The following is a 12634-nucleotide window of genomic DNA, read 5'->3' as shown; positions in this document are numbered from 1 at the left end:
ATGAACAGAAGACTAGTCTATATTTCAGAGAAAAACCCAGATTTGGGATAATTTTCAAGTTTTATCATAAGAATCAAAGTGAAGCTCAGGGAATGGGGGCCTGGGGGGTGGGGACCGTCATCCTAAGGGAAAGAAGAGGAGATGCTAGGACATCAGGATGTTACGGGCAATAGTATCCCTGAGGCTGATGATCTGGGGAAGTGGAAGGGGAGGGAGACAGAACTACAAGTCTCCCCTCCCCGTCTCCCCTTCTTTTCCTCATTGCAATCCCACCCATGCAGACCCTTCAGTAGAGGGAACTTTGGTATAAGATGAAGAGCGACCCTGGGTAAGAACACGGACCACAGGAGAATGTATGTAAGAAGAATAAAGATAGGAGAAAACCAGAAAAAATGCAATCCAGAAACAACAAAAAAGAAAGCACTGTTAAGGATGACAGGATATAAAATATGTAAACCCAAGGAACGACCCATAATGACACTAAAAACACAGAGCCATGCAAAAAACTGCCTTGATTCTTGATTCTGTCTTGATTGTGGCTAGTTCTTCTATGTATAGTAAAGTGTTACTACCCTTAGACAGTCAATATATTTCTGTGGCAAAATGTAAACAGAATATTAGAAAAAAAAAAAAGTTAGGCTTACATTTTGTCCATTGATGCCAGCCAGACCTGGATCTCCTTTTTCTCCTTGTTCACCCTAGAAAGAAACAATTTATACAATGAAAAAATGTTATAGCCTGAGAACCTTTACTAAGAAAAAAATAAGAATGTTACATTGTTGGGCATTTATAACAATGTGATTACTTTGCTAATCCCTTGAAAGAAACATTTATTAAAAAACAATTCTGAGTCCTAAAACCAAAGGGAAGTTTAAAGGTTCAAAGAAAAGCTGTATAAAAATGATTAAAGGGTAGAAATAGAATAGGGATTATTTATTTTCTTCTATACGCAACAAGGAACTTTCTGGAGGGCAATTTGGCAATATATATCAAGAGTCTTAAATCTGTTCATTTAATTTGGCCCAGTAATTCTGCTTCTAAGAATGTAACCTAGGGAAATAAAGATGAAAAGTTTTAGTCACTAAATTCTAGAGTACAATGCTATTTACAGCAGTAGAAAAGAGAAACATCCTAAATGTACAATAATAGGGAACTGATTAAATAAATTATGGTATATAGATATACTGGAATATAATGTAGCCATTAAAATCATGTTTATAAATTTTACTTTATACTACAGGAAAATCCCTATGATGTAAAAAGTAAGATACAATTAAGGGATTGACAAATTCAACAAATAAATGTTAACAAATACCTACTTTTTAACTTTAAAGTTACAAATGTTCAAAATGACCACTTATACCAATTTTTTATGATATGTACCCACAGTGACATATATTTTTGTTCGATTATCATCTGAAATATGTATACTTTTATAGGCAAATGCTGCACATGTGTAGCATAATTCAAAAACAACTAAATACCTATTTATCTATGCATCTACCTCCCTCCCTACTTGCCTACCAACTTATGTATCCACCTACTATGGGTCTTAGAAAAAAATACTGGAAGAAGAAAAACCAGAACAATAGAAGTGGTTAATCTATGGATTCTGTGATCATGGCTGATTTTTTTTTCCTTCACTATGTTCTTCCTTTTCAATTTTTTAAAGCAATAAATATATGTTATCTGTATAATCAGTAAAATAAAATAAAAGAATATATTAGGTATATAAAGAACCCATCCAAGTTGCCAGGTCCATCATATAACAGAGTGTGTGTGTATATGTGTGTATGTGGTAATAATATTTGTAGTAATCTCTGCTTTGTGTCACTAGGATGATTTTTTATCCTCTTCTTTATTCTTTTGTCCCTCTTCCTTCAGTTTTTTCTTACAATGAACACTATTATTTTTATAAGCAAGAAAAAAAAACCTAAAGAAAAGCAAGCATCTGACTTTATGAGAAAATACATTATAGTCAAAGACTATGTATTACTACATTTAGGACTATGTTTTCATCTAAGATTATGTATTATTACAATACTGAAATCATCTAAGATGAGGTATTATTATTATATCATCTAAGACTATGTATTATTACTCTCTTGAGGACACAGAATATAAAGTAAAAATAACTTGATTAGGCGCCTGGGTGACTCAGTTGTTTGAGTGACTGCCATCAGCTCAGGTCATGATCCTGGACTTCCAGGATCGAGTCCCACATTGGGCTCCCAGCTCCTTGGGGAGTCTGCTTCTCCCTCTGACTTTCTCCTCTCTCATGCTCTCTCTCACTCATTCTCTCTCAAATAAATAAATAAATAAATAAAATCCTTAAAACAAATTTTTAAAAAATGACTTGATTACTCGAATATAAGAAATATATATAATATGTAGGATAAACAAGAGTGTATACAAACACATTTAGTAAAATAGGTTCAAGTTAGAATAAAGCTGAAAAATTTAAACTGAAAATGGAAGGGCAAGGAAATACTCTAGAACCATGCTGGTCAATGTGGTAGCCACCAGCCACATGTGGCTATTTACATTTAAATTAATTAGGATTAAATAAAATCTAAACCAAGTTCTTCAGTTGCCCTAGCCACATTTCAAGTGCTCAATGGTGCCTACACTATTGGACTATGCAGATCAGAACACTTCTATCATTCCAGACAATTCCACTGAAGAGTGCTATTCCAGAGGATGTAATATAGGACAGAAAGCAAAGAAGAATTAAGAAGCTCAGAAATACACAGAAGAAAATATCTATCTAATAAGGGGGTAAGACACAACATGGTGTCTACGTGGTGACACATACGTGTTCGGCACATGTTAAAAGAACAAATTGAAATTTTTGGCACAAGGAGACAAATCTAATTCCATGGATATGTCATCATTAACTTTCACAATGTAACTAAAAATGAATATAATCTTTATTCAAAATCAATGGTATTCCCAGGAGGAAAAAAAAAAGGAAATCTATAGTAAAGAGATATGTGCCAGTGGAGGTAAGATGGAGGAGTAGCAGACTGAGATGATCTCAGATCCCAGAAGTTCAGCTAGAGAGTTATCAAACCATTCCGAACACCTACAAACTCAACAGGAGATAGAAGAGAAGAGCAGCAATTCTAGGAAAAGAAAGTTGACCACTTTCTGAAAGGTAGGACATGTGAAGAAGTGAATCCAAAGCCTTGAGAAGATAGACTGCGGAGGGAGGGGTTGGCTCCCAGCAAGCTGTGGAGCACTGGAGCACAAAATCAGAACTTCTAGAAGTCTGCTCCACTGAGGGACCAGAGGCTAAGCAGAGGTGGAGCCCTCATGGGGACAGTGTGGTCTCAGGTCCCGTGGGGTCACAGAAAGATCGGGGATGTCTGAGTGTGGCAGAGCTCCAAGGTATTAGAGCAGGGAAGCTGACTACAGAGACAGAGCTGAGCAGTGGGCTTTCAGCTTGAGGTTACCTTAAACCATGATCTGAGTCACAGTTGGGCCACTGATGAAGTGGCAAATCAGAGGAGACTCACATTCCTCCTCTGGAGGAGCAGTGTGACAGGAATCTGGTGGGTTTGGAGAGTCCAAACGGGACTGTGCGCCAGAGATAGAAACACTCAGTCACAGGCCGGGTAAGCTCTGGGTGCAGCCAGAGACCAGTGAGACGGTAGTGACTGACCGATTTTCTCTGAGGGTGCACTGAGGAGTGAGGCCCCAAGCTCTTGGCTCCTCTGGACCAGAGATTGGGAGGCCATTATTTTCATTTCGGTCCTTCAGAACTCTACGGAAAGCGTTCAGGGAAAAAAAGCTCCCAAGAGTGAACCCGAGCAGATTTCTTAGCCTGGCCCCTGGCAAGGGCGGTGCAATTCCACCTCAGGCAAAGACATTTGAGAATCACTGCAACAGGCCCCTCTTGCAGAAGATCAGCAAGAACATTCAGCCAATACCAAGCTCGCCGATCAAGGAGAACAGTGGAACTCCGGAGCTATGGGAAAACAATGCATGGAATTCATGGCTTTCTCCCCCATGATCTTTAGTCTTGCGAAGTTAAATTAAATTTTTTTTTAAGTTTATTTTTTTCTTATTCTATTTTTTTAACTTTCCCTCTTTTAATGTTCTGCAACTAGTTTATCTTAACAATACCTTTCTTTAAAAAATCTTTTTAAACCTTCATTATTATAGTCATTTTTTAAAAGATTTTATGTATTTATTTGACAGAGAGAAATCACAAGTAGATAGAGAGGCAGGCAGAGAGAGAGAGAGAGGGAAGCAGGCTCCCCGCTGAGCAGAGAGCCTGATGCGGGATTCGATCCCAGGACCCCGAGATCATGACCTGAGCCGAAGGCAGCGGCTTAACCCACTGAGCCACCCAGGCGCCCCTATTATAGTCATATTTTTATCCTTCATTGTATTTAGGCTTTTTTATACACATATGGGGGTTTTTTTTTTCCTTCTAAAAAATTTTTGGATACAATTTCTGCTAATAGATCAAAATATACCCTAAATCTAACATAGATGTAGTCTCCAGCCTGAGCACATTCTCTCCTCATTTTTTTTTAGTTCCTTTTCCCAACCAATTTATCTTATCAATTACTTTTTTAGAATTTTAAAAAAAAATTTCATCTTTATAGTCATATTCCATCCCTTCATCTTGTTTACCCTTATTTTTGTATATATATAAGATTTTCTTTCTTTAAAATTTTGGGAGGTAGTTTCTTCTAAGAGTCCAAAATATACCCCAAATCAAGTGTGTGGCTCTATTCTATTCACCAGTCAAAAAATATATATACATATATATTTTTAAATTTCTTTTTACCCCCTTTCTTCTCCCCCTGATTTGGGGTCTCTTCTGATTTGGTTAGCGTACATTTTTTCTGGGGTCTTTGCTACCCTTTCAGTATTTTATTCCCTTGTTCATCTATTCTTATCTGGACAAAATGACAAGGTGGAAAAATTCACCACAAAAAAGAAAGAACAAGAGGCACTACTGGCGGCTAGGGACCTAATCAATATAGACACTGGTAATATGTCAGATCTAGAGTTCAGAATGACGATTCTCAAGGTGTTAGCTGGGCTTGAAAATGGCATGGAAAATGTTAAAGAAACCCTTTATGGAGAAATAAATCCCTTTCTGGAGAAATAAAAGAACTAAAATCTAACCAAGTTGAAATCAAAAAAGCTATTAATGATGTGCAGTCAAAAATGGAGACTCTAACTGCTAGGATAAATGAGGCAGAAGAAAGAATTAGTGCGACAGAAAGCCAAATGACAGAGAATAAAGAAACTGAGCAAAAGATAGACAAACAACTACTGGACCATGAGGGGAGAATTCGAGAGATAAGGGATATCATAAAATGAAACAATATTAGAATAATTGGAATTCCAGAAGAAGAAGAAAGAGAGAGGGGGGCAGAATGTATATTGGAGCAAATTATACTAGAGAATTTCCTCAATATGGCCAAGGGAACAAGCACCCAAATCCAGGAGGCACGGAGAAACCCCTCAAAAATCAATAAAAATATGTCCACACCCCATCGTCTAATAGTAAAACTTACAAGTCTTAGTGACAAAGAGACTGAACCTAAAAGCAGCTCTGGACAAAAAGTCTGTACCATACAATGGTAGAAATATTAGATTGGCAACAGACTTATCCACAGAGACCGGTCAAGGCAGAAAGAACTGGAACGATATATTCAGAGCACTAAATGAGAAAAATATCCAGTCAAGAATACTATATCCAGCTAGGCTATCATTGAAAATAGAAGGAGAGCGGGGGAGGAGTCAAGATGGTGGAGAAGTAGCAGGCTGAGACTACATCAGGTAGCAGGAGATCAGCTCAATAGCTTATCTAAACATTGCAAACACCTACAAATCCAATGGGAGATCAAAGAGAAGAAGAACAGCAATTCTAGAAACAGAAAATCAACCACTTTCTGAAAGGTAGGACTGGCGGAGAAGTGAATCTAAAACGACGGGAAGATAGACCGCGGGGGAGGCGCCGGCTCCTGGCAAGCGGCGGAGCAATGGAGCACAAAATCAGGACTTTTAAAAGTATGTTCCACTAAGGGACATTGCTCCAGAGGCTAAAGTGGGGTGAAGCGCACGCGGGGTCAGCGTGGCCCCAGGTCCTGCAGGGTCACAGAAGGATCAGGGGTGTCGGAGTGTCCCAGAGCTTGCAGGTATTATAACAGAGAAGCCGGCTACAGAGACAGAGCCGAGGACTGAACTCTCAGCTCGGGGTTACCTTGAACTGGTCGCGGGCTGGGTGAGCTTGGAGCACAGCTAGAGGCTGGGGATACGGGAGTGATTGGGTGCTGTCCTCTGGGGGCGCACTGAGGAGTGGGGCTCCAGGCTCTCGGCTCCTCCGGGCCGGAGACTGGGAGGTCACCATTTTCATTCCCGTCCTCCGGAACTCTACGGAAAGCGTTCAGGGAACAGAAGCTCCCAAAAGCGAACGCGAGCGGATTACTTAGTCTGGCCCCTGGTAAGGGCGGTGCAATTCTGCCTCAGGCAAAGACACTTGAGAGTCACTACAACAGGCCCCTCCCCCAGAAGATCAACAAAATATCAAGCCAGGACGAAGTTCATCTATCAAGGAAAGCAGGTTCAATTCCTAAGATAGCAACGGAATTCCAGAGGAGGAGAAAGCAAAGCACGGAACTCATGGCTTTCTCCCCATGATTCTTTAGTCTTGCGGTTAATTCAATTTTTTTTTCTTTCTTTTTTCTTCTTCTGCTAAATTTTTTAAAACTTTTACCCTTTTATTTTTTAACGTTTTTTGACTAGTTTATCTAAATATATATATTTTTTCTTTCTTTTTTATATTTTTTCTTTATTTGTTTTATTTTTTAAATTTTTTTCTTTTTTTTTTCTGAACCTCTTTTTATTCCCTCTCTCCCCCCCACAATTTGGGGTCTCTTCTGATTTGGTTACAGCACATTTTTCTGGGGTCTTTGCCACCCTTTTAGTATTTTATTTGATCCTTCATATCCTCTTATCTGGACAAAATGACAAGGCGAAAAAAATCACCACAAACAAAAGAACAAGAGGCAGTACCAAAGGCTGGGGACCTAGTCAACACAGACATTGGTAATATGTCAGATCAAGAGTTCAGAATGACAATTCTGAAGGTTCTAGCTGGGCTCGAAAAAGGCATGGACAATATAAGAGAAACCCTCTCTGGAGATATAAAACCCCTTTCTGGAGAAATTAAAGAACTAAAATCTAACCAAGTTGAAATCAAAAAAGCTATTACTGAGGTGCAATAAAAAGTGGAGGCTCTCACTGCTAGGATAAATGAGGCCGAAGAAAGAATTAGTGATATAGAAGACCAAATGACAGAGAATAAAGAAGCCGAGCAAAAGAGGGACAAACAGCTACTGGACCACGAGGGGAGAATTCGAGAGATAAGTGACACCATAAGACGAAACAACATTAGAATAATTGGGATTCCAGAAGAAGAAGAAAGAGAGAGGGGAGCAGAAGGTCTATTGGAGAGAATTTCCCTAATATGGCAAAGGGAACAAGCATCAAAATCCAGGAGATGCAGAGAACCCCCCTCAAAGTCAACAAGAATAGGTCCACACCCCATCACCTAATGGTAAAATTTACAAGTCTTAGTGACAAAGAGAAAATCCTGAAAGCAGGCCAGGAAAAGAAGTCTGTAACATACAATGGTAAAAATATTAGATTGGCAGCAGACTTATCCACAGAGACCTGGCAGGCCAGAAAGAGCTGGCATGATATATTCAGAACACTAAACGAGAAAAACATGCAGCCAAAAATACTCTATCCAGCTAGGCTATCATTGAAAATAGAAGGAGAGATCAAAAGCTTCCAGGACAAACAAAAACTGAAAGAATTTGCAAACGCCAAACCAGCTCTACAGGAAATATTGAAAGGGGTCCTCTAAGCAAAGAGAGAGCCTAAAAGTAGTAGATCAGAAAGGTACAGAGACAATATACAGTAACAGTCACCTTACAGGCTAATAATGGCACTAAATTCATATCTCTCAATAGTTACCCTGAATGTTAATGGGCTAAATACCCAATCAAAAGACACAGGGTATCAGAATGGATAAAAAAAACAACAACCCATCAGTTTGTTGCCTACAAGAAACTCATTTTATATGCGAAGACACCTCCAGATTTAAAGTGAGGGGTGGAAAACAATTTACCATGCTTATGGACATCAAAGGAAAAGCTGGGGTGGTAATCCTTATATCAGATCAATTAGATTTTAAGCCAAAGACTATAATAAGAGATGAGGAAGGACACTATATCCTACTCAAAGGGTCTGTCCAACAAGAAGATCTAACAATTTTAAATATCTATGCCCCTAATGTGGGAGCAGCCAACTATATAAACCAATTAATAACAAAATCAAAGAAACACATCAATAATAATATAATAATAGTAGGGGACTTTAACACTCCCCTCACTGAAATGGACAGATCATCCAAGCAAAAGATCAACAAGGAAATAAAGGCCTTAAATGACACACTGGACCAGATGGACATCACAGATATATTCAGAACATTTCATCCCAAAGCAACAGAATACACATTCTTCTCTAGTGCACATGGAACCTTCTCCAGAATAGATCACATCTTGGATCACAAATCAGGTCTCAACCGGTATCAAAAGATTAGGATCATTCCCTGCATATTTTCAGACCACAATGCTCTGAAGCTAGAACTCAATCAGAAGAGGAAAGCTGGAAAGAACCCAAATACATGGAGACTAAACAGCATCCTTCTAAAGAATGAATGGGTCAACCAGGAAATTAAAGAAGAATTGAAAAAATTCATGGAAACAAATGATAATGAAAACACAACAGTTCAAAATCTGTGGGACACAGCAAAGGCAGTCCTGAGAGGAAAATATATAGCGGTACAAGCCTTTCTCAAGAAACAAGAAAGGTCTCAAGTACACAACCTAACACTACACCTAAAGGAGGTGGAGAAAGAACAAGAAAGAAACCCTAAACTCAGCAGGAGAAGAGAAATCATAAAGATCAGAGCAGAAATCAATGAAATAGAAACCAAAAAAAACAATAGAAAAAAATCAATGAAACTAGGAGCTGGTTCTTTGAAAGAATCAATACGATTGATAAACCCCTGGCCAGACTCATCAAAAAGAAAAGAGAAAGGACCCAAATAAATAAAATCATGAATGAAAGAGGAGAGATCACAACTAATACCAAAGAAATACAGACAATTATAAGAACATACTATGAGCAACTCTACGCCAACAAATTTGACAATCTGGAAAAAATGGATGCATTCCTAGAGACATATAAACTACCACAACTGAACCAGGAAGAAATAGAAAACCTGAACAGGCCCATAACCAGTAAGGAGATTGAAACAGTCATCCAAAATCTCCAAACAAACAAAAGCCCAGGGCCAGACGGCTTCCCAGGGGAATTCTACCAAACATTTAAAGAAGAACTAATTCCTATTCTCCTGAAACTGTTCCAAAAAATAGAAATGGAAGGAAAACTTCCAAACTCATTTTATGAGGCCAGCATCACCTGGATCCCAAAACCAGACAAGGAAAACACCAAAAAAGAGAACTACAGACCAATATCCTTGATGAACACAGATGCAAAAATTCTCACCGAAATACTAGCCAATAGGATTCAACAGTACATTAAAAGGATTATTCACCACGATCAAGTGGGATTTATTCCAGGGCTGCAGGGTTGGTTCAACATCCGCAAATCAATCAATGTGATAGAACACATTAATAAAAGAAAGAACAAGAACCATATGATACTCTCAATAGATGCTGAAAAAGCATTTGACAAAGTACAGCATCCCTTCCTGATCAAAACTCTTCCAAGTGTAGGGATAGAGGGCACATACCTCAATATTATCAAAGCCATCTATGAAAAACCCACCGCAAATATCATTCTCAATGGAGAAAAACTGAAAGCTTTTCCACTAAGGTCAGGAACATGGCAGGGATATCCATTATCACCACTGCTATTCAACATAGTACTAGAAGTCCTAGCCTCAGCAATCAGACAACAAAAAGAAATTAAAGGCATCCAAATCAGCAAAGAAGAAGTCAAACGATCACTCTTCGCAGATGATATGATACTATATGTGGAAAACCGAAAAGACTCCACTCCAAAACTGCTAGAACTTGTACAGGAATTCAGTAAAGTGTCAGGATATAAAATCAATGCACAGAAATCAGTTGCATTTGTCTACACGAACAACAAGACAGAAGAAAGAGAAATTAAGGAGTCAATCCCATTTACAATTGCACCCAAAACTATAAGATACCTAGGAATAAACCTAACCAAAGAGGCTAAGATCTATACACAGAAAAATATAAAGTACTCATGAAAGAAATTGAGGAAGACACAAAGAAATGGAAAAATGTTCCATGCTCCTGGATTGGAAGAATAAATATTGTGAAAATGTCTATGATACCTAAAGCAATCTACACATTTAATTCAATCCCTATCAAAATACCATCCATTTTTTTCAAAGAAATGGAACAAATAATCCTAAAATTTATATGGAACCAGAAAAGACCTCGAATAGCCAATGGAATATTGAAAAAGAAAGCCAAAGTTGGTGGCATCACAATTCTGGACTTCAAGCTCTATTACAAAGCTGTCATCATCAAGACAGCATGGTACTGGCACAAAAACAGACACATAGATCAATGGAACAGAATAGAGTGCCCAGAAATAGACCCTCAACTCTATGGTCAACTAATCTTCGACAAAGCAGGAAAGAATGTCCAATGGAAAAAAGACAGCCTCTTCAATAAATGGTGCTGGGAAAATGGGACAGCCACATGCAGAAAAATGAAATTGGACCACTTCCTTACACCACACACAAAAATAGACTCAAAATGGATGAAGAACCTCAATGTGAGAAAGGATTCCATCAAAATCCTTGAGGAGAACACAGGCAATACAAGCCTTTCTCAAAAAACAAGAAAGGTCTCAAATATATAACCTAACTCTGCACCTAAATGAGCTGGAGAAAGAACAGCAAGCAAAGCCTAACCCAGCAGGAGAAGAGAAATAATAAAGATCAGAGCAGAGATCAATGAAATAGAAACTAAAAGAACAGTAGAACAAATCAAGAAAGCTGGAAGCTTGTTCTTTGAAAGAATTAATAATACTGATAAACCCCTGACCAGACTTATCAAAAAGAAAAGAGAAAGGACCCAAATAAATAAAATCATGAATGAAAGAGGAGAGATCACAACTAACACCAAAGAAATACAAACAATTGTAAGAACATATTATGAGCAACTCTACACCAGCAAATTTGACAATCTGAAAGAAATGGATGCATTCCTAGAGACGTTTAAACTACCAAACTGAACCAAGAAGAAATAGAAGACCTGAACAAACCATAACCAGTAAGGAGATTGAAGCAATCTTCCAACGGGGGCGCCTGGATGCCTCGGTGGGTTAAAGCCTCTGCCTTCGGCTCAGGTCATGATCTCAGGGTCGGGGGATTGAACCCTGCATTGAGCTTTCTTCTCAGCAGAGAGCCTGCTTCCTCCTCTCTCTCTGCCTGCCTCTCTGCCTACTTGTGATCTGTCTGTCAAATAAAGAAATAAAATCTTAAAAAAAAAAAAATCTCCCAACAAACAAGAGCCCATTGCCAGATGGCTTCCCAGGGGAATTCTACCAAACATTTAAAGAATTAATACCTATTCCTCTAAAACTCTTCCAAAAAATAGAAATAGAAGGAAAATTTCCATACTCATTTTATGAGGTCAGCATTACCTTGATCCCAAAACCAAAGACTCCGTCAAAAAAGAGAGTTAAAGACAAATATCCTTAATAAACATAAATGTGAAAATTCTCATCAAAATACTAGCCAATAGGATCCAGCAGTACATTAAAAGGATTATTTGCCACAACCAAGTGGGATTTATTCCAGGGCTGCAAGGTTGGTTCAACATCTGCAAATCAATCAATGTGATACAATACATTAATAAAAGAAAGAACAGGAACCATATGATTCTCTCAATAGATGCTGAAAAAACATTTGACAAAGTACAGCATCCTTTCTTGATCAAAACTCTTCAATGTGTAGGGATGAAGGGTACATACTTCAATATCATCAAAGCCATCTATGAACAACCCACAGAGAATATCATTCTCAATGGGGAAAAACTGAGAGCTTTTCCCCTAAAGTTAGGAACACAGCAGAGATATCCACCATCACCACCACTATTCAACATAGTACTAGAAATCCGAGCCTCAGCAATCAGACAACAAAAAGAAATTAAAGGCATCCAAATTGGCAAAGAAGAAGTCAAACTATCACTCTTCGCAGATGATATGATACTATATGTGGAAAACCGAAAAGACTCCACTCCAAAACTGCTAGAACTCATATAGTAAAGTGTCAGGATATAAAATCAATGCACAGAAATCAGTTACATTTCTATACACCAACAACAAGACAGAAGAAAGAGAAATTAAGGAGTCGATCCCATTTACAATTGTACCCCAAACCATAAGATACCTAGGAATAAACCTAACCAAAGAGGCAAAGAATCTGTACTCAGAAAACTATGAAGTACTCATGAAAGACATTGAGGAAGACACAAAGAAATGGAAAAATGTTCCATGCTCATGGATTGGGAGAACAAATATTGTG

The 12634-nt window shown here is 38.3% G+C and overlaps 1 protein-coding gene across 1 annotated transcript in view; it reads right to left on the bottom strand.

The window, feature by feature from the left end:
• COL19A1 (collagen type XIX alpha 1 chain) overlaps positions 1 to 12634 on the bottom strand; it is a 314993-nt gene that overhangs the window by 179074 nt on the left and 123285 nt on the right. Inside the window, exon 11 of the mRNA XM_046006085.1 lies at positions 645 to 698. Within this exon, the coding sequence (XP_045862041.1) occupies positions 645 to 698 (54 nt within the window). The remainder of the gene's footprint in view (positions 1 to 644; positions 699 to 12634) is intronic.

This window comes from Meles meles, chromosome 5 (genome assembly GCF_922984935.1).
Source record: "Meles meles chromosome 5, mMelMel3.1 paternal haplotype, whole genome shotgun sequence".
NCBI lineage: Eukaryota > Metazoa > Chordata > Mammalia > Carnivora > Mustelidae > Meles > Meles meles.
Note: the sequence above shows the minus strand (reverse complement) of the source record. Positions and strands in the feature narration are given on the sequence as shown.